This window comes from Trifolium pratense, linkage group LG2, assembly GCF_020283565.1.
Source record: "Trifolium pratense cultivar HEN17-A07 linkage group LG2, ARS_RC_1.1, whole genome shotgun sequence".
NCBI lineage: Eukaryota > Viridiplantae > Streptophyta > Magnoliopsida > Fabales > Fabaceae > Trifolium > Trifolium pratense.
In genome coordinates this window covers 55525111-55548797 of record NC_060060.1, presented here as the reverse complement: position 1 = coordinate 55548797, position 23687 = coordinate 55525111, and the positions used below count along the sequence as shown (strand labels likewise).

At 31.5% G+C, this 23687-nt stretch overlaps 4 protein-coding genes across 4 annotated transcripts; 1 reads left to right on the top strand and 3 right to left on the bottom strand.

Moving 5' to 3' along the window:
• Nucleotides 1-12: 12 nt before the first annotated feature.
• On the bottom strand, nt 13-995 carry LOC123904988 (dnaJ homolog subfamily B member 13-like). The gene is made up of 2 exons (XM_045954590.1): nt 571-995; nt 13-457 (listed from the first exon to the last, which is right to left on the bottom strand). Exons 1-2 carry the CDS (start codon nt 993-995, stop codon nt 13-15), a joined length of 870 nt encoding a protein of 289 aa, XP_045810546.1.
• A 1677-nt stretch (nt 996-2672) lies between these two features.
• On the top strand, nt 2673-9141 carry LOC123903986 (replication factor C subunit 3-like). Its single transcript, XM_045953677.1, has 9 exons — nt 2673-2972; nt 3064-3280; nt 4326-4405; nt 4491-4650; nt 6169-6250; nt 7029-7158; nt 7245-7308; nt 7391-7459; nt 8633-9141. The coding sequence occupies exons 1-9, from the start codon at nt 2807-2809 to the stop codon at nt 8730-8732; spliced, it is 1068 nt and encodes a 355-aa protein (XP_045809633.1). The 5' UTR covers nt 2673-2806; the 3' UTR covers nt 8733-9141.
• A 1187-nt stretch (nt 9142-10328) lies between these two features.
• LOC123903985 (NAC domain-containing protein 2-like) lies at nt 10329-12824 on the bottom strand. Its single transcript, XM_045953675.1, has 3 exons — nt 12220-12824; nt 11764-12038; nt 10329-11308 (listed from the first exon to the last, which is right to left on the bottom strand). The coding sequence occupies exons 1-3, from the start codon at nt 12377-12379 to the stop codon at nt 10868-10870; spliced, it is 876 nt and encodes a 291-aa protein (XP_045809631.1). The 5' UTR covers nt 12380-12824; the 3' UTR covers nt 10329-10867.
• Nucleotides 12825-22380: 9556 nt separating this feature from the next.
• Nucleotides 22381-23486, bottom strand: LOC123903984 (E3 ubiquitin ligase BIG BROTHER-related-like). Its single transcript, XM_045953674.1, has one exon. The coding sequence runs from the start codon at nt 23221-23223 to the stop codon at nt 22597-22599; it is 627 nt and encodes a 208-aa protein (XP_045809630.1). The 5' UTR covers nt 23224-23486; the 3' UTR covers nt 22381-22596.
• Nucleotides 23487-23687: the final 201 nt, after the last annotated feature.

The window sequence follows — 23687 nt, the reverse complement described above, 5'->3', positions numbered from 1 at the left end:
TGCTTTTATTAATCAACAAGAATTCTGTAAAATACTAAAAACATCACATCTTTGATTATCTGAGAGATGTGTTGGAAACTCAACAATAAATTTAACTATCAACTTTCCTCTCTTCCCTGCCGCGCTAGAGATTGGCATACCTTGATCACTGATAATCTTCTCATAGCCAGGGTATATAATATCATCTACTGTCAAATTCATATTCTCTCCACCCAACAATGGCACTAATATTGTACCACCAGTAAGTGCTTTTAGTAAGGGAATTTCTACACATAATTCTAAATCATTTCCTTCTCTTCTAAATAATTGGTGTCTTTTCTCAGATATAGAAAATATTATGTCTTCTGAGTATGCATTAGGTCTCTCATTTCCTTTTCCTACAAATTTAATCTTTGTTCCTTTTGTCCAACCTGGTTTTACATTTATTGTTAGTAGTTCCTCCTCTTGAACTATACCCCTGCATAAAACAAATGAAACAACAAACATATTCGTAAGTCATGTGTAAAAATCATAACGTTTAATAACACTAACGATCAATCAATCAAATGACGGGGATGAATATATACGAACCCGTTATCTGTGAGTACGTCTCTTCTGATCATGATCTTTTTCGTGCAACCATAACACAACTCTTCAAGGGTGCATTCAATATTTTTCTCTATTGGTGGGGGTTTTAGCATCCCTGATGAATTAGAATACATGATTGGAGTACTCTTACGACTGCTACCATTTCTTGACTTCAAATGAGAAGGTTTTCTAAGACTTCTACTGCTGTTCAATGTACTAGGAGTATTATCAAAATTTTCCATGCTCTTGCTTTTGGCGTGATTCGTCCTTTTTCTGTTGGTTGTGTTGTTTCTTGACGTAGAAGCTATTGAATTGGAACGTGAATTTTCTACGCTTCTGTGCCTACCTAAACAACACGCTATTCCTAGTCTTGATCTTGATCTTGAACTTGTCATTTGATCATCGTCGCTCACATCATCTCCATTCATATTTTTACCCGATTTGTTATCTACAACAGTTTCCTAATGGATAAATAAATATCATTGTGAATACTTTTACTAGATTTGGAGAATTTCTATGCTTGAAAAAACCATTCTTAAAATTAAACGTAAAATGAAATCATATAACAATAATTTTTTGTTACTAACATCTACGCGCGATTTGCAAAAACAAATCATTATCAATGATGACATACATACATACATACATACATACATACATACATACATACATACATACATACATACATACATACACGGAAATATTTGACTCAAGAATGTGTTTGATTGGAAATAAAATGTATACCTCGGAAGTTTGGTAGCGGCGTCTCGGGTTATCATCGGTTGAGGATAACGATGATGATTTTTTACGACAAAACCTTGTTTTGATGAATGATTTGTATGCTTTGGAAGGATAACGAATTGGGATTTTGGCAAACACCATGAAAGAGATGCAATGTAAATTCAAGAGTAGTGACAATGTCCAAAAGGTGAATGCTTGGTGAACCAAATGTGGGGTATTTTCTAACATACCCTTTTATTAGTACTGTCTCTAATTAGGATTTAGGAACCAAATGTCGTTTTGATTTGTTTGAACGTATACCATTTCCTGAGTAGTTGTTTTAAGATAAGATTAAGTAGGTGGAATTTAAAAACTACTCTAGTTTGACCAACAAAATAATATTACTCCTGTAAAGTTACCTTCTTTTTTTTTTTTTTTTTTAAGTTACCTTTAATCCGTTAAGTTTTATTTATTTATTTTCTATTTCGGTCCCTTAAATACGTTAGATGATTTGGTCTTCATTTTTTTTCTCTCGTTTTATTTTGGGTTTTAAAGTTATAAATGTTGGCTGATTTTAAAGATTTTTTGTCGTTAAATCGGTCTCTAAATGCGAGATTTCTAGTTGTGATTATTTTTACTTCGGTTGTGCTACAGGTTCACCAAATTCGTTTCTAGGTTCATATTCTTTAACCATAACAAAAGGCAAGGTGGAAGATCAAGCATCTTTATAAACCTAAATCCTAAGAAATCAAAGTATCACGAGTCGTCTTCTATTCTTTCTTTTATAATCATGATAATCAGAAGAAAAAGATGATCAAGAGTTGAATCCGAATTTTGAATTGAATAGAATACCCATATGAGAAAAAAAGGAAAAGGGAAATGAGATATGAGAAAGAAAGAGTAAAAAAGAGACTTTGGTTCGAAATTATTTTCAAACATTTTCGAATTCTTTTTTATTCTATTATTTTTGAATTTATTTTTACAATATTTCTGTTACTAATCTATTCCTATTCACAGATTACATTGTAATATTCCAAAATTCTTTTTTTAAGTGTTATGGTTTGAAATTTTAACTAAAAAAAAATTGTAAGAATGAAATCAAATGATAAAAACGGTAAATTCAAAAAGAACAAAAATTGTTTGTAGAGGTGAAAATATAATTGTAAGGGTGGAAGAAAAATTTTCCACACAAGTTTGTTAGGGAAGGTTAATAGGCAATATTTATGTGGAACCTATATATCTCTTTCTTTCCTTTGCCACTTTATTTTGTTCCAAACAAAGGAAAATGTTTATTTCCTTCAATTTTCTCTTCCTCACACCATCTTTCAATAGAAACAAACATACTGTATGTATTTTAAGCGGGAAAACTAAAACCAAGTTCGATCAGTGGCATAATTTTTTATTTTTTTTTCTTTTCTAAATTAAAAAATAAATAAATTAGAACTGTGTGTAGCAGTGAGACAGAAAACAAAGCATAAACCAGAAAAGAGCTCTAGTAATTAGTTAGGGCATAATAACGATGGCGGAAGATACCTATCCTATGGAAATCGACATCACCGATAAGGGCAAATCCGTCTTTCCCGCCGGAAACCCTTCCTACAGCGGCAAGGCTTCTCTCTGGGTCGAAAAGTACCGTCCTCAGTCCCTCGACGACGTCGCTGCTCACCGTGACATTGTCGACACCAGTAACTCTCTCTCTCTCTATAACTTTCCCTTTCATTTCTAGGGTTTATCGTTTTCGCGTATTATTTATTGTTTGTTCATTTCTGTGTGTAGTTGATAGATTGACTACTGAGAATAGATTACCGCATCTTTTGTTGTACGGTCCTCCTGGAACGGGAAAAACTTCAACGATTCTGGCCGTGGCGCGGAAATTATATGGCGCGCAATATCATAATATGATTTTGGAGCTTAATGCTTCTGATGATAGAGGAATTGATGTTGTTAGACAGCAGATTCAAGATTTTGCTAGCACTCAGAGCTTATCATTTGGGTTCTCTTCTATAACTTTTTTGTTATAAGTTTGTTATTCTTTGATTTGCTTTGTTGTTATGTGCTGATTGTTTAACAGTTTAAGCCATAGTGTTTAACTTTGTGTTGAACAAGGAGGAAATTAGTATAGTTCTCCACTTATCCTTGCCTTCTCTGTTCAGGTTTACTGAATTGTTAGGGTTCAGTAGTAATTAGTGAGTTCCTATTTTCTATATTGGTTCATTGGTCAATTCAGAGGTTCTATATTTATTTCCTTTCCAATGTTGCTAAATAGCCGCTATAGCGGCGCTGTATCAGTATAGTGTATTTGAATTTGGACAAACCACTATTGTTCTGTGATACTCCCTCCAGTCCTATATACAAGAAAAAAAATTAGTTTCTAGATTCATTGTAGAATTAATGTATCTAAACAATATTATAGTCTAGATACATAATTTCTATAATGAATCTAAAAAGTAAAAGTTTTCTTATATATAGGACTAGAGGGAGTAAATAAATTGTTGTGAAATAGCTGCTATAGTGGCGCTATAACACTATTGCATAGCGGAATTTTAACAATCCGCTATTTTCCGCTATCCGCTTGACAACACTGCTCCTTTCTGAATACCGGATAACTGGGGCATTTGTAATGTAAATTATTTATCCCCGTTAACCTGATATCTAACACCACTAAAGACGATACAAGGATATTTATATGTTCCTTCCCGTCCATGTCAATTTTCAGTCATGATGGTTTTAATTTTTAAAAGCATTGTGTTTTTACATGGATAAAGTGTAACCCAGTCCCAGTGTAGTTAAATAACAGCTATAACTTAGCGGAATTTTAACCAATTGCTATTTTTCCGCAATATGTTATTTAGTACGAAATGTTGTCAAATAGTGGCGCTATTGTATTGCTGCACAGCAGGATTTCAAACTGCTATTTTCCGTGATCCATGATTGACAACACCGGTGTAACCAGGATTTGGGATTTCTGTTGTTTTTGCAAGTGTACTGTAATTGCAACCATTATGCATCTAACTATGTAATATTTTCTTTTTGTTAAGTGTCAAGCCCTCTGTAAAACTGGTCTTGTTAGATGAAGCTGATGCCATGACTAAGGATGCTCAATTCGCATTACGTAGAGGTGTGCACTAAATATTATACTCAATCTAGCATGAATCCAGTACAGTTTCTTGACCTATAATACTCTTCATATTCTTTTGATGCAGTTATTGAGAAATATACAAAGAGCACTAGGTTTGCACTTATCTGTAATCATGTAAACAAGATTATCCCAGCATTGCAATCAAGATGCACCCGGTTTCGGTTTGCCCCTCTTGATACTGTCCATGTTACCGAAAGACTGAAACATGTTATCAATGCTGAAAGGTATGTTTCCTTCTCTATTATTATACAGTCTGTGGTTGTTAGTTTCAGTCAGAAGATGTCATTTGTTGTGTTACATTTATCTAGAAACTCTTCTGTGGGAATATCTGATTATTCCATTCTCATAGTTTATGTTAATGTTTTAACACCCATCGAATGTTTATCTTCCAAATGCTTGAAGATTGGGCTTTTTCTGACAGCTAACTTTTTTTAAAAGAAACTAAATTAAGAGGCCCGTGCAAGAGAGCAAACTAAAATAATCGAATATTATGTAAGCGAACAGAGTAAACCAGAGTAATTACATATAGCATATCAAACTCATCGTGTCTTTCTTTTTAATCACACAGATCTTTTGGCTTTTAATCCATCATAATTCATAACATAATATTAAGTATCCTTAAATGATTGTAGTAATACTACTTAATAGAGCTTCTTTATTTATATGAATAGATATGAGTAATCAAAGCATAAAAGACACTATATTGTTGAATGCAAACCATAGTATGATATGAGCAGTTTGGGTCGAGGTTTCAGTTTATATTTTTTTAAATATATGCTGATTCTTACAATCATGTGTATTGATAACTGAATCATGGGTCCTCTATAGAGGAATGTGTATGAACAGAACTACTCCATGAAAAGGGTTATTATCTGTTGGGAACCCAAGCTGAAAAACAGTAAAATGAGACAAGGAAAAGCAAATAACAGTATGAATTGTGTTTATTAATGATTAATGATGAATTGGGAAAATACAGAGAGGGAAATGACCCTTGATTCCGACCAGAGCTGAGCTCCCATGGAAAGCTAGAGCTTTCCATTCATACCTAACAACTTAATTCTCAAAGATCATCCTCTCAACCCCTTCTCTATCCCTTATGGCTTATACAACGGAATGGATACACAATTCTCAATTCTCTCTCCTCAATCCAATCTAACAGAGTTATTCTATACTTCCCCTTTTTCCCCTTCTAGAATAAATCTCTAAATCTTGGCCCCATTGGATCTGTGGTAAATTGCCTCATCAGGATTCTCCCTTATGTGGCCTCTATCATTAGATATGCCCTTTTATACTGATAATTGAATCATATGATCAGGGTTCTCTACAGTGGAACTGCAGGTGCAGTCAGAGAGATACATGGAACACATACTGAGGAGTCTTGTAGATTAGTCTGATTCTTTTTAGTTGATTAGTCTGATTGAATTTTTAAACTTATCTTACTAAGGAGTTTTGTAGATTTTTTAAAATGTTGTGAGGATTGAGGAACCAAAGTGATAGTGTGATACGTCCAGTAAAACTTACCATGTGAATCACATACTGTCTAATGTAAAATGGAGTCGTAATATTGGAAATTTGGAAGATGGTAATACATGCCGATCCTGTTTCTTTGAAATGTTCACTTCTTTGCCCTTGCTATTAGATAACCATTCCACAATATTTTTATAACATTGAATATTCTTCGAAACATTGATGTTCCAATAACTTGCAATGTGTCGATGACTAATGTTTTGGAGTTTGACTAGGCTTGATGTTGAAGACAGTGGCTTATCTGCTCTTGTTCGGCTTAGCAATGGTGATATGAGAAAGGCATTGAATATTCTTCAGGTGGTTATTTTAAGCATTTTTTCTTACATTTAAATATAGTACAGCTTGTTCTTATGTTAATATCTTCATATAAAGGAGTAGATGTATTTGCTGTGGAGAATCAAACTATTTTGTTGGAATGAGTACCAGTACTACTCAGTTTTAGTATCTAACTCCCTCTCGCTTACATTGACATTTGACACACTTGGGTATCATGGCTGAAACAAAATTAGGGAAGCTAGTTATACATGGAGAAATCTTGAGATGACAAGTGCTAATTTCAATTTTTTCACTCAGATGAAATACATGATCTGAGACTGTTTAATTCTTGAATAACTTCTATACTTTAGACTATTTAGAGTTATTTACTTCAATAACAAGCAATATATTTATTATATCCTGGATTCGATTTTTGGTCCAATGATGTATTTTGTTGTTATTTTAAAAAAATATTTACATGCTGATGCACTGATGATTTTATATATGCCTTGTAAACTTATGTTTCTTGTGTCAACTAAGCCAAAATGATAAATGCTTATACTCCTATAAAATATCTTTCTTGGTTTGTTTTCCATCTATTATTGCTACAATTATTATTTTAGTTGGTTTCAAATGCGTTTGTATTCTTTCTCAAAGTTTGATTGTGGCTTGCATGTTTCTATATTATGCAAGTTTCCAGGACAACTACCAATTTATAGCTCTTAACTGCATAAAGTGTTATGAATTATTATATCCTGAATGATTGTGTCTGTGTCAGTGGATTCTAGATGACATTTGTTTTGCTTTGATATTTTTGCAGTCAACACATATGGCCTCTCCGAAGATAACAGAAGAAGCTGTTTACCTTTGCACGGGAAATCCATTGCCCAAAGACATTGAGCAAATATCTTACTGGCTTCTAAATGAACAATATTCAGATAGCTTTAAAAGTATTCATGATTGTTTTTAACCCTTTATAAATGGATTTAATATTTATAACCATTTTATGATTCTTATTTGCATTAATTTCAAATAGGAATACATGATATGAAAACGAGGAAAGGACTGGCTCTGATTGATATTGTAAGAGAAGTGACAATGTGAGTTTTATATATCATACTAATGTCCAACTTCCCGTTAATTTATTTTATTGATCTTATTTATGCTGTATTGTTGTCACAGGTTTGTCTTTAAGATTAAGATGCCTCCAGCCGTTCGAGTGCAGCTGGTGAATGATTTGGCTGACATAGAGTATGTTTTGTTGCCTACTCTTTTACGTGTCATTTTCCTTCCGCTTGATCTGACAAGCATATGTCTTACATCAGCATTTATCTATTTGTTAAAAAATTGTTATAACTATTTGTAAGGCTGAGAGGAAGATCTTATTGCTTGAAATGGGAAAGAATCCCTGTTGACTGCAAACAATGGCAGCATTTCAGGGTCTGCCTACCTCCCAATGCCAAATGGCCCTAATTTTCTCAACTAACAAGAAAGATCACACTTTAAGGCTCCCCTGTTATTTATAGGCTACATGCCTTACCTTCTAATTTTCTAACTTTTATTAGGCTATGAGCACACATATCAAAGGCCTTTAAATAAGCTTTTAGGTGTAGTCAATCTTTTATACCTTTGCAAAATGAATAGGCTGAACCTGGAAACTGGAAACCCTGTCTTAGGTAACAAATCAGGCTAAGGCTGAAATTCGCAAAAAAGCTTGAGCTTATATTGACTATGTCTAAATTGGCATAGCCTGTTTCCTTCTTGCACAGTTAGAATTATTATGAAAGAACAGCAATAATTTGGCTAAGCTGATTTTTTTTTTTTTTTTATTTATTTTTAATTTTGACAATTTGGCCTAGCTTATCTTGATAGAAGATAAAATACATTTTCCTTTGTTGTCTCCCCCTTGTTTTATGCAATTGGAAATCAGATTCTTATACAGAAAAATGTATATGAGCTGTGTACCAAGACTAAATATTTTCACACATTGCATATCTTAAATTTGTATGGGAAGAGCTAGTCATAGTCGATATGATACTCAAATCACACTATACATTCACACAGACAGCAAATCTCGAATGACCATCTGTACTCCTACTTGTGTGCTTTGTCATTCTCATGCATCTATGCAATAGATATGTAGTTTGGATCTATAGTAATTTATGAAAATGCCTGAAATATAGACATCTCCTGGCCCCTGTTATTTCCCCGTACCCCTCTTTATACGTATGGCCCCTGATATTTTGCTTTGACTAATTAGTCATTATGTATGCTAGACATCATCACATGATATTGAAACATAGATGTGTGAATATAATATGAAATTTTAATTATAAACATGGATCTAAGATGGTATGTTTTCTTTTTGGTTCTTAGAAATACATCCGTCCCTGTCATAATCAGAATGAAATTTCATTCTTGCAGGTACAGATTAAGTTTTGGGTGCAACGATAAGCTTCAGCTTGGATCAGTTGTTGCTTCATTTACACGTGCTAGATCTGCACTGGTTGCAGCTGCTGCATAACCTTCACCAGGATATGATGATGCACTGGTGTGTTATATTCTCAAATTAAAAGTAGATATATTCCTAATTTCTGTGCATCAAGATATTTCCCCTGTACATCGTAAGAGGCATCCGGATGATGCTGTACTGATGTAAAATCGTTTGGCACTGGTGACTACTCTGATAGTGCATGTTTCGTCTTTTAACTTTTGGAGACCAAATTAAATTTTATAAAATCCAATTAAGGCCAATGGGACTAAATGCACGGTAATGTGAAATACTAATGAGATGAATATCACAAACTCTAGGAATTACAGTACTTTATAACATTGGTCTGCTGGATGAAATAAGAGAGAATGAGTTGAGTGAAGAGATTAGTTGTTCATTCAAATAATCTAATTATTTCAACCAAATACTTTTTCCTGAAAAAGTTTCTTGTTGAAAAGACAAACGTCTTCCTTTCGTATTCATAAAAACTACTACCCAAATTCCTCACCACTGCCACACGATGTTCATTGATTCTATTCCTCTAGTTTTGTGATAGTAATCGACTATACCAAACCTGGTGATTTTAAGGATTTTAAAGATTGTTTATTGGAAAAGTTAATTTTCGGTGCATTGAATATTTGAATGCACAATTTTTTCTATAAAAGTTTCCGTTTTGGCAATAAATAATTTAATTTCTATTTGTCACGTTCAACCAAAATTTCCAAAGTGAAATATTAACAACATTCGAAAATTCCTGTCAAAGTTAAATTAACGTAGAACTTTCTGGCGTTTTCTGTCCATACATTAACTTGGAACTTTACCACGTTTTCTGTCCAAAACAACGCTTGTAATACATCCAAGAAGTATTTATAATGTTTGTTCTTATATAGAGAAAAGATACTAGTCATCTTTATCATCCGAAAATGCCTTATTCTGGCGGTAAAATGTCAAAAACAATATTACGGACAATGCTTTGTTCTGTTTGACTCCAGGAGAAACATGTTCACATGATTGAACCTGGAATACAATTACGACTAATATCTTCTGTCTAATTGAAAGTTTTGAGGTTGTAATATTTTCAATAATTCACCTTTTTAAATTATACAACATAACAATTCATTTGTACACAAAATAAATAGAGGAGTGCTAGCATCACACTCTTTAACAAACACACTCTAACACACTCTCTTGTATTGGTTAAAATTTATGAGTCCCATAAAAGTTATATGGGTCCACATTTTTTTATGGGACCCATGTGAATTTCAACCAATAAAAGAGAGTGTGTTAGAGTGTGTTTGTTAAAGAGTGTGTTGCTAGCATTATTCAAATAAATATACTGATCCACTTACTTCAAGATTGCAAATTTAACCATTATATCATCTTTTTAAAACCGTTTTGACTTTTTTTTTTTTTTACAGTAATGTAGTTTTGACTATCAATGGCATTAATATAGTTTTGTTAAAAAGCCAAATATAAACCAGAAATAAAACAAATATAAAATTGAGGAGTATACAAAATAGGTGTCACGATAAAAAGAAAAAAGGCCTACTAATACCATTTTTTACTGGACTGAAGTAGCATACAAGGAACGAGTACTAAATAACTACGTAATTTAGGATACTAATTATATACTATAGTAGAAGATGCATAGTGAGAGTATATTAATTTAGGATGTCAAAATTGACATTCTATCAACATGAACATGCTATATGCCCTACCTACATCCTACAATAACTATGAACATGCTAATCCTAGAGACAGATAAAACATGCACCCTTGGTCACATCCTTATCATACAGGGATGTACCAAACAATGCACAATAGTAACCCCAACACATGCATTTGCAGCTTCATTTGGTTTAATTTTTCCCTTCCCATATCTTCCTTTGGCTTAGGCTTAGGAAATTTACGCTCGCACAGGCACAGTCATTGACATTTTGGAATTTGATCTCCATGCAATCAACATTGTCACATTCACGAATTCAAAAACATCTTGAATTTGATCGAACCACTGATGTTTCAATGACGTAAATGCGGTGAATGTTGACTACAAATGATCTGATTCCAACATTTTGTCTCGTGCTACCGTGCGATGCAGTGATTCCGATTGTGTGCCACCTAGGCTCATTGGTGTCACAAGTTTTTCAGTCTTTATATCTTTCAAATGTTCAAAAGGATTTGGGTAGGTACATGAACATATCCTGCAAAGGAGACATCTGATTATTGGTCTGAAATTGGGATCCAAAACCACTGTTAAGAGTTGCATCCACGTAATTAAAAGGAAATTCAAGGTTCTTTTCCCACTCGTTCCACTTAGGCTCGCTTTGCACCTCACTAGCAAACTCCGGTGACACCACGTGTTCTGAGCAGCTCGAATCGGTGTGCAGCTTAGGGATAGAATCCGAATTGTCATAATACATGTAATCCCTAATTCCCGCTGTTGTTTGTGGTGGAGGATGCGGTGGAAGACCGCCTCCACGTTTCAGAATCTCCGGCTTCTTGTCTTCAAATTCCGAGTGTTCAATTTTCCGGCTAACAACACCGCTGCTTGGTTGTTTCTCGATAGTACCCTTCTTGTTGTAAATACGGCAAAGCACCCAATCATCCAACTGCAAAATCATATAATCGTTAGATTAATTTCATTTCATTTTTTTTCTGAAAAAAAGAAGTCCACATATTTTCTTATGAAATGCAGGTCAAAGAGATAAATAGAAACAAATTCTATAATTGGAAAGTAATAATTGATTTGTTTCGTTAAAAAAAGTAATAATAGGTGGTTGGGAAATCAATTTAAATACTATTTCAATTAATTATCTGATTCAATATGATGTTAATATCTAAGGATCTAAAAAATCAATCAAGTGATCAACTAGTGAAGGTTCTTGGTGTTGTTATCACATGATATAAAAGGTTAACCACATTTCTTCCACCAATTGCATGCTTGTGTTGTGGCCTTTAAAAGTAAGGGACCCAAGGGCCAAAATTGTAATTTCATTCAATATCACTAATCTTGATCTTAATTATAGAAATTAAAGAAGTTATATGTAGATATTTATATTTATACCCTTAAGCTGTTCTTTTTGCGAATGGATCGATCTACGTCAGCCAAACGATACTCATGCATAATCCAATTGGTTTTATCACCTTTTGGTGCTTTACCCGCGTAAAACACCAACGCTTTTTTGATCCCAACCGGTTTAGGATGACCTATCGGTTTATCCGCCCCGGTTGCCTTCCAATATCCAGACCCAGCCGCCCGGTTCGGCCTTGAACCGTTCGGATATTTTCTGTCTCGTGGCGAGAAAAAGTACCATTCCTTTTCTCCATAAGAAGCCATACCTATAAAAATGAACAATAATAATAAGATAAGATAAAATTAATAAAATTAGCTTAAATTAAAATAAAAATTAAAACATTCACAAATAGTAACTCAACTAATAGTTAAAATTGTCACTGTCGGACGTCAGGACGTTATAGAAAACTAGAACAATAAAAATAATCTAATTATAAATTGAATTACCAGGAAGGTCCCAAGGATCATATTTATAGAGATCAATTTCGGCGATGATCGGAACGGCGATAGGTTGAGAAGTGCATTTCCGGCAGAGATAGTGCATCACGAGCTCCTCATCCGTAGGATGGAATCTGAAGCCCGGTGGCAATTGAAGCTCTGATGCCATTGTTTTTTTCAGTGTATGTGATTCCTAAAGATTTTGTACTAAGATCTATGATTTGGTAATTAATGAAATTTGTATATTGTCTGGTTCTCCCTAGCTAGCTATATCGAAGAATACTAAGAAGAACAACGGTGGCGGCGCTTGAAACTTATCACATAAGGGAGAGACGTGTATTTATAGGAAAAAATAGAGTTGACACGTGCTGTAGTAGCTAGTCGTTTCTAGAATACATGTGAACGATAGTGCTGATATGATAAGCGTGAAAAATGTAGGGCCAAAAATATTTACATAAAGTTGTGAAATTAATCATTCCATGTGTTAGTTCATAGTTAAGGTAAAAAGAATTTCTCACTTGTACAAAAAAAGAAAAACAGAATTTGTCACTTATTTCAACATTATATAATTTATAGTAAAAAATGTTAACATGTGTCCATGAACTTATGAAATTAACATAGTTGTTAAAGACATTATCTTTTATAGGTAGGGATTGACCTTGAATTCAGACACGTTGAAATTTCTAATTACTAAATTAGTTGATAAAAAAATAATATTAACATATGTTTTAAAGAATGTGTCTAAGAAAGATAAAAGAGAAACTATATTTTCAAACTTGTACATTTTTTTGGTTATTAAAGAATTTGTGCATTTAATTTTGTAAATGTTAAATTTTTTAATATTAGATATAAGTTTTTTATTTTTTAATATAGACATAATGACAAATTATAAGAAACGCGCACACACATAATGGAGGAATCAAAGTTCAAACTTCGATCATATTGTCCGATATAACAATTTCAATATTTCCGCCTGTTAAACTAAAATTTGTGAACCAAATTTTCTATATTTAAGACCGTAACATACCCTTTTATTTTTATTTTTTTTATAATGGAATGTAATATGACCCTTTATTATATTCCATTCTGATTCCTTTTACATTATGTTTTTCTCGTTTTATTTTTCTTTTTAAATTCCTCTTTTGAGGTCTATTTTATTTCATGGTAGGTTTTTAATAGTATTGATTTTTATTTTTTAGATGAATTGAATTTGAACGATGAATGAATAACAAGAAAGTGGGTGGTGTGAGAGTGACAAGTGTCATGGTATGAAGATGATGCGTGCGTGTAGGGTGGGGCCCACGTGGATGATTTTGTCACTGCTTACGACATTAGTTTTGGATGGTGGTGTGAGACAGTCGATGGGGCCACCGTCGATCAAGTTGATGGAGTCGGCGCGTATTTTTGACTTTTTATAGCAGCACAATTTTTAACTGTGGATTGAGTGTACACGTGGCATTGGAATGTGAATTTTCGTTGGATTATCTATTGGCGTGATTTATGATTTGTACATTTTCGTCCACTACATGTCCCCACCTAACCGCGTTAAATCTTGCGGCTCCTGTCCTTTCATTCTTTTCCCTCCAATTTTCACCATTTTAGTTTCACTCACTTGTAGTCTTGTACTACCAGATTTTTACTCTTTTTTACTACACACAATCAGATAAAAATACCACTAAAATTCATTAAAATTTATTGTAAAGAAATAATAATTTAAATTTGGATGTAGGTGTCAGTTTTAGGGTTGTTCGGTATGAAGGAAAGAAAGTGGAAGGAAAAAAAATTACGTAAACCTATGAATGAATTTGGACTAAAATTAGTCTAAGTTCATTCATTAGTTTGCGTAATTTTGTTTTCTCTCATTTTCTTTCCATCAAAACAATCGGACATTTAATGATATTGATATTGTAAGAATGCAATATATTTGTATAATCTAATATGAAGTACTAGTACATTTTTTACAAATTTAAATTATACAATGACATTATTTTACTATATTAATTTTATATATTTTCACAAATATTTATTTATAATTGATTCATATAAATATATTTTCATGTTACAATGTCAATAACATAAAATATTGGTTTCCTTCAAAAAAAAAATAAAAAAATATTGGTTCAATCGACAAGAAATTAATTTATTCTACAAAACGTAACTTTAATAAGAGTTTTGTTGGGAATAATGCCTAAATATCTTTTTTGAAAGATTTTATATTTAAATATAGTTTTACATTTATATTTGAAATAAAATAATATTAGGGTTTATGATTTATATTTCTGTTTAGAATATTTAAGATTTGTTTAGAATTTATTATAGGATTAGTTTTGTTTTAAAAATATATGTGATTTGTTTTTATATAGCTCTATATGTAGAGCCATAAGCATATGAATAAAATAAGAACTTTAGTATTCTTCATATAACTCTATATTTCATGAGAGTCTTCTCCACATAAACATATCCACCAAATTCCGCAATACCAAAAACACAAAAAACCATATCAGTGGCATCAGAGCGCTAAGGTTCAGATCTGTGAAGATGGAAGAAGATGATGAAGACGAAGAAAAAGAAGAAACCATGAAATCAACAACCCATAACCTTGACTGCATCTTTATTATGAAGATGTGAAAAAGAAGAGAAAAACAATCCATAGCCAAAAACCATAACCATAACCTACACCTTTCATACGTTATATGCGAGATGGTTTCATGTATTATAACCATAACAAATACATGAAAAAAGCTCAAGTCTCATATGAAGTTGTAGAAAAATCATAACCATAACCTGCATCTTTCATATGTTATATGCGAGATAGTTTCGTGTGTATTATATAACCCATAACCATAACAAATACATTGAAAAAGCTCAAGTCTCATATGAAGATGTAGAAAATAACAACATCCATGGGTAACATCCTATTGTTACAAGAAACATATCAACATGAATCTCACGCCGGATACAAGACAAAGATATTCAGTCGAGGATGAGTGTTCAAAAAAAGGTTTTTTCAACTCAAATCTCAGGTCGGATACAACACAAAGATATTCGATCAAAGAGGAGGCTTGAGAAACAAAAAATAAAATAAAATTTCAGCGCAAATCTCAAATATCTTTTTCGGATACAACAAAAAGATATTCAGTCAAGGAGGAGTGTTGGGAATAATGCCTAAATATCTTTTTTGGAAGATTTTATATTTAAATATAGTTTTACATTTATATTTGAAATAAAATAATATCAGGGTTTATGATTTATATTTCTGTTTAGAATATTTAAGATTTGTTTAGAATTTATTATAGGATTAGTTTTGTTTTAAAAATATATGTGATTTGTTTTTATATAGCTCTATATATAGAGCCATAAGCATATGAATAAAATAAGAACTTTAGTATTCTTCAAATAACTCTATATTTCATTAGAGTCTTCTCCACATAAACATATCCACCAAATTCCGCAATACCAAAAACACAAAAAACCATATCAAGTTTGAGATCTCTTTATAGTTAATGATCATTGATCGATATATATATTCTATGAATATTATTTTATTATTGTAATAATCTATATTTTGATTATGATGAGCTTGAAATTTCTTCAATCAAGTTTTATGTTTTTATTTTGGGTAATGCTAATCCGTATCTTCGGTGCACTGGTTAAAGAAACAAAAAAAAAATGAAAATAATACTTTTTAGATTTTTGAGGCGTTGACTGCACACACTCAATATCATATTACTATATTTGTTTCCTTAAACAATGCCCCGCCCCTGGGGCACTGTTTAACATTTTCCTTTTATTTTTTATGTTACAATCGCTCTCTCTGAGTAATCAAATATCAGCGGTCTTTGTTATATGAAAATGTTTTTTTTTTTCCATAGAATATTTGATATATAACTAGTCTAAATCATGGACCAAATACATCAAACATTCTATGAAACTGGTCATGCTAAACAGTACTCCCGTGATACTAGTTAAGTATACTAAAAAATGAAACAAATAATAAAGTTAATGATGAGAGATAACAACTTTTTACATCATTAAAGCATTAAATGCACAATTTACGAGATAAAATTTTCTTATTTGTATCATTGACTAGTGTCTCTGGGACACTATTTAGCATTTTCAAAGTAAATTTTAGGTAGAACTTCTCAAGGAGTCTATGAACCTAAAAATAAATTTTAGGGAGTTTATTAAACTTCTCACATAGTATGAAACTTAATTTACTTTAATGTAATTTATTCTTACAAATTATAGCATTCAAATTATAATTAACTATCCATTTAGACACCAAAACTTCACAAATTCGAACTAATGGTAAGCCTATTAATCGAAGAACCCAGACAGATTTAATCCAAGTCCTAGATATTGTCTGTTAGATTCATTATGTTGAAGTGAAAATTATATATACCTGTCAACAACCCCATACATATTCAATTTCGCTAAAAACTAATAAGGATGAATCTGCTTATTAGTTTTTAGCGAAATTGAATATGTATCTATTTTGGTTGATGTACTCTCTAAGGATTTGAATGAATATATTTTTTAGTATAAAAAAAACTTAAAATGGAACATTAAATTTAGAAAATTGATTACACGTGTAATTAGATTTGACGAAGGGTGGGAAAGTTAGGAGGAAAGTTCCCAAACCCAACCCTTTATTACTGTTTATTTTTTAATTCTTATACTATTTTGTTTTTTCTGAACATCTTTGTCCAGTGTCACAAAAGGTATAGTGATGTTTATTTTTGACACAAAAGAGATAAAGGTGTTAGGGGCAAGGGCTTGGGTGGATAGATAGATGTATCTATTGCCGCATGGCTTTCGGTTTTCGGTGCTTGATTGAACCAAAATCTTCAAATGCTGTTGCGTTTCACCTGGCCATGTTTTTCTTTTTTTTTTTTTTGTCTCAGCCATTTATCTATTTTTATTTTGTTCTGACTGGTCTAAGGTCCATTCACTTCATGAAAACACGATTTAAACGTCCGAGTGTTCGTAAGTACAATCCCTCTTAACTGTGCAACAAAGATAGACGCATATTAAAAACTTATAGATATGTTAATATGATTCACTTATTAAAAAAGTTAAATATGTTTTTTTGTCCCTATAATTTTTCAGAATTTTTATTTTAGTTCCTGAAGGTTTCTTTCACACTATTTAGTCCTTGAAAATTCTGGAAAACTATAGGAAGCAAAAACTTATTTAACCTTATTAAAAATAAACGAGAGTAATATAGAGAGTAATAATGGAAGTCCTAATACTTTAAAATTTTCAAGTATTACTTCAGATATCATATCAAATATTATTATTGATATGTGTTTGATAATTTTAGATAAATATTAGCCAAGTATTCAGCGAATAAACTTTGTTTCTTTATGATAGGAATGGAAGAGTGAAAACCGAAACAATTAGCATTAACTCTTAAGTTGCGAATATTAAACCAAAATGTTCTTTTTTGAATAGCAATAATGAATAATGAAGTCATTTCTTAAAAGCATATCCAATAAAAATATCATAGAAGTTTCTTAGCAATAAAATATTCACGTGAGATTTTAATTTCTATAAATTTGATCAAAATTACTTAGTATCTCGGAAATGAGAGATATGAAATATGTAAGGCTTATGTTATGGGTGTAGCTCTTTAAAAGTGGTAGGAGGGTCGATTTTGGGGATGAGGGTAATGAGGGTTTTAGATATGGAGGGATCAAATGAGCTTGATCCATCTCACAATTTGACTCAAAAGTTTAAATTAATTGCTTTTAGGTAAAAATCCATCTCACACATTTTTCTTTTTTTGAGATTTAACGGAAAAACTGTTTTGAAATAATAAAAAAAATCAACTCAACCACATTTTATCCAAACATATTTTAGTTTTGAAATTGATTCTTAAAACCAAATACTAAAAGCTCACAAACATCCGAGCGAATTTTTAAGATTATCAAATTGTCTGAAGTGTTGTTTGTCAAGTGTGAGTGAGCTCAAAATTTTAAATTTGATGGAAAAATAGATGTTCAATAACATATGAAGGAGAATATCTATTAGAACATTAACAAAAAAAATGCAAATTGCAAACAATAGATCATGGTCGTTTGTTCCCACTGTAAAGTGTGCATATATACGTATGGAACTACATAGTATTTCTAGTTCCATATTATTATTGGAATGAATCGAAGTTTTTAGTGTTACAAGTTTCATATATATATATATATATATATATATATATATATATATATATATATATATATATATATATATATATATATATATATATATATGAGTTTGCTAACTTAAACTCATCTAAAAACATCAAGTTTAAGTTAGCAATATAAAGTAACAATCATGTTAAAACTCAACTAATAAATTATAAAAAAAAAATATACTTACAATCACTAATTTTAATTTTAAAAATTTTAAAACTAAAAAAACAGGAACCGATCTTAAGAATTAAACCAACTCTAACAGAACTTACACCACTCATACATATTGAGAGGGACACGAGTGAAGTTATGTGCTTAATTAACCAAGTGCTCTTTTGATAGATAGTGGGTAGGCTTGACTTTTCAAACTATTTTTTCCAGTCAAACTTTCCCCCTTTTTCTGAGTTATGATAATTGTTTTATCTATCTAAATAAAGAAAAACCATTGAAATGTTACAGTTGTAAAACAAGAACAGTTTGTGTTGTGTCTACATGAATTGAACACGTTTTGCTTATTTGTTTCATTTTCCTGCTTGTTGCACACGAGGGGCGGCAAGATTTGGACTCTCATTTGAGCCTCCTCAGTTTCTCCAGTATACTAAAATTTTCGATCTAATCCACATTGCGGTTGCGGTGCACCGGTTCTTCTCACGCTTAAATGAACATCTTAGTTTAAAAGTTTAACAAAAAATATATGACACAAAAGCGTAATTGAATTTATGTACTCAATGCGTCAAAAAAATTTATATATGTACTCAAATGCTCTTGGATAAAATAAACTATTTTTTATTTTTTTAATATACAATATTGACAATAAGACCGAACATAGGACCTCATACATAGTACCTAAATCCTTTACTATTAGACAAAATCTAATGGCTTTAACTATTTTTTTTTATTTAAGCACCAAATACCGTAAAAGGCGTCACATAAAATGTGATATTTTTATTATCATGTAATTATTTAGGGTGCGTTTGATCTGCTAAAAATCAGGGGACTGGACAGGACAACTTTTGTTGTATCCTGTTTGATTTGAAATTGGTTATGAGATTGGATAAATTAGGTAGCAAGGGACAGGACAAAAACAAGATTTTTTGTCCCTCACTGAACCACGGGACAACTTTTTGTCCCCAGTACAACTATAAAAAATACGAAAATACCCATTTTATTTTCGAATATAAAAATATTATCGTCATATATCTGTCCGGTACAATTTTGTCTTGTCCCGTATTATCTTATTTTGTCCTGTACTATTATGTCAAGTTCTTACTGTTTTACGAATCAAACGCACCCTTAGGGTGTATGCAATATAATCTTAGTAAATTTTTTTATCAAACACAATACTCTTTCCGTTCCAAATCTTTGATTTTTTTTTTTAGTTTTTTTAGATTTGTCTCAAAACTTTGGTCATTTTAAGAAACCAAGACACAATTAATGATATTTTGCCATTTATAGCCTTAACAAAACTAAAACATTCATTAAATGCATTTTTTCTTTCTTAATAAAGTAAGGACAAAAATGACTTAACTTATTAATCTTTATAATTTCTTAATCCACGTGCACAACTCTAAAATGACCAAAGTTTTGGGACGGAGGGAGTAGTATTTTTAATTAAGGGTAAAAGTGGAATAAAAAATCATAAAATAAGAATTTTGTTCCACTCCTTTGTAAACTACTCCATCTGGTCTTGTATCTAAGACCATCTCCAATAGTAGTACATATTTTTATAAGAATCGGTACCTATTAGGTACTACCATTGGAGCAATATACTTTTGAGTACCTAATAGGTACTGGGTCTCAAATAGATACCTTCTCTCTCCTCTGACCCACATTAATTTAATATTATAAAATTAATAGAGTTATTAGTTATTGTAATGATATAGAGTTATTGGTGGGACCAATTTAAATTTTTTTAAGAGGTGCTGGATTGGAGGGACTGAGTACCTATTAAATACTATTATTAAAAAATAATAAATAAGTGATGTGTAAATGTGAAACCCAGTTAAGTACTGAAACTTGAGGCTTTCCATTGTGGATGCTCTAAGCAACAAAAAAAAAAGGCACACCTTTTAAGAAAGTGGGTAGAGTACATTGAATGATGAGAAAAATATAATTCATTTTCAATTTTATCCTTATATTTGTTTTTAATTAAATTACTACATAAATATATGCACCAATAGACATGCATGCGGAAGTAATGATTATAGGCTAATGATAATAATTGAAAAAAGGGTCATGCTAAACAGTGCCCCCGGGGCACTTGTTAAGCATACTTAAAAAGGAAATAAAAAATAAAATTTATATTGAAAAGACAACTTTTTGTACTTTTGAGGCATTGAATGCACGCATTTCGAGACAAAATTTCTATTTTAACATGCTTAACCAGTGCCCCGGGGGCACTGTTTAGCATTTTCCTTGAAAAAATAATCAAAGTTGGAATCTTGATAATAAATATAATATTTATAGTACATTTTTGCTTATATTTGAAACTCTAAATTTTTTTGTTTTGTTACTTACATATGAAATCGAAGGGAGTATATCTAAACAATGGAACAAAAATTATATTCCACTTCATTCCTCCATTCCATTTCATTTTTCATGTTCTATCAATTCAAACATACTCTAAGTGTGTAATTGCTAGCATTTCTCCGAGGTACATGTTTTTTTTTTGTTATTAATCTTTTAATTCTCAAGAGAAGAGGCTCCGGTTGAGCCACAAGTAATTTCTTTTTCTGGTTATTAACCTTTTAATTTTGAAGAGAAAAGATTCCAATAATTCAAAGTCCGCTTGTGAAGTTAGGAAAGTCAAGTACAAGTAATTTTTTTGTTTATATAGTTATTTGACATCACATTGAGTATTCATTGAAAATTTCAGCCGTTATTTAAATGCATGCATGCTCAATGATCAATGTAATCTTTTTAAAATTAATCAATTGTTGTCATCATTTGTTTAGAATTTCTAATTTTGTTCATTATATATTGACAACAATAAAGTAAAATGTTTCCACTTTATTCTCTCCGGGAACCTTCTTAATTACTATAATCATTATAGATAGATTATAGATTTTCCATTAAAACAACTATTGAAGTGACTCTAACGGTTGATGTTCTTTTCATTTTGCAACTATATAATATATGGACGTGTATGGAGAAATCTAGAGGTGGGACTTTTTACAACCTGACCTTATTTTATTTGTTTTTTTTGTCTATTTGTTTCTTATGCTATAAATTTTCAATATTATCTATTGTCTTCAATCTATTAATGAATTGTTCAATGTTTTGTGACTAGGCAAACACATCGCATGCACTAAACTACAAAGTGTGGTATAAAAAATATAATTTTGCAAGTTGCGCATAGCCTGACAGCCACCAAAGAAATAGTAACAACGTTCACTTCTTACTGTTCCATTCACACATGCATATTTTGGAAGTTATTGATAACAATACTGAGATTAAGATTTAGATATGATATCCCAAATCTCTCATATTATTTGATGTAAGAAAGTAAAGATTGCAATCGTATTGTTTGTCATTTTAGTTTGAGGAAGGAATCTATACATTGTTTGAACTTTTTCTTGTTGGTGGGATAGTTATCAGAGAAAGGGGTTCAGTAATCAGAGTTCGGTCACGAGATAAGTAAAGTCTGGCTAACAATTATTCCTACTAGGAATCAAACTCGATTTTTTTTAAACAATTCGTCTTAGGAAAAACTCGTTAACCACTTGAGTCAAATAACTTGGTTTATTTTGTTTGAACTTTGAACCTGGTTAAGAACGAGTTGTTTGAAAAAACTCGAGTTTGAATTCTGGTGAAAACAATTCTTATCTAGATTTTACTTATTTTCCTGTCAAATTTAACCCCCTTCGGAGGATAACCGGAGGGTTAAGAAGAAAATGCTCTATAAATTAATTCTACATTTAGATGATGAAAAACAAAATATCAATTGAAGAAAACAAAGAAAATGGTATAAGAATACTTGAACAACACTTTCATTTTCAGATTAATATAAATTATTCAAATCAATCTACAATTGGGAATTTTGTAGTACATGAGGAATTTTTAAATTTTCTAGTGATAATATTTGTACTTTATAAATCCAACTCTTCTATATTATTTATTTTTCAACTATAATTTTTCATTCAAATGAAGATTACAATAATTTGAATATACACATCAATTTTAAAATCCAAACACTTCATCAAGTGCTCTTAGCCTTGTTTGGAGTTGAAACTTCATTGCTACAAATTGGACAAACCTTCTTAATTTGAAGCCATTTGCTTATACAATCTGTATGATAAGGATGATCACAATGAAGTGTAACTAAGGCTTCACCATCTTCATATTCAATTTGACAAATCACACAACGATCAATTCCACTTTTTCTTTCAGCAATTTTGCAAGTATAAGGATATAAGCAAGAAGATATTTCATTAGGTGATAATCCTCTTTTTTCTTCTCCTATAAAATCTCCTAACTCAATCAACTCTTCATAAGATAATTCATCTGGATCAATTTCATCTTCTTCCATTTCATCGTAGTCATCGTCGTCATCATCAATATTACTTCCTTCACCTTCAAGAAATTGAAGATCGGTTTCAAACTCTTGACTAAATGAAAAATCGGCATCACCAATATCATCATTGCTAAAAGATGACTCAGTTACATCTTCGTCGCTTTCACTTTCAATGGTTGCTAGGTTTGTGAATGTTGTTCTCTCTAACTCTTGTTCTTGCAAACCAATTGCTAGAATAAAATCGGAGCTAACTTCCTCAAGTTCTGTGTAAGGATTTTTTTGAGAAGATTGTTTTCCCTCCTCGCGTTCCATTAAAGAAATAAAAAGCTATTGCGGTACGACAGAGGGATTGAGAATAGAACTAGACACTTAGGTATTTGAGGGGATGATGAACATATAGAAGCATACTTTTTAAGAATTTCTTTTGGGATGAACAAAACTTCAATGTCAAGTAATGGAAATCCTTTTATTATGGATTCATTATATTCCACATTCTTGTCCATTCTAAGGTCCTACCTTAGCATTAACAATATAATGGTCATAAACTTTGGACTTTCTTTTTGGATAAGTTAAACTTTTGTGCAAAGCAATATAGCAAAACATTCTCCATAAGTAGCAATATACCTTACTCCAAAACAGAACCTTCATTTTTGCATTACATTATAAGTCCGTTTGATCTACAAAATGTAAGTACCGGACATAATAGCACAAGAGAAAAAGTAAGGTATTAAACAAATTTTGTCTTGTACGATATTTAGTGGACAAAAAGGTTATTT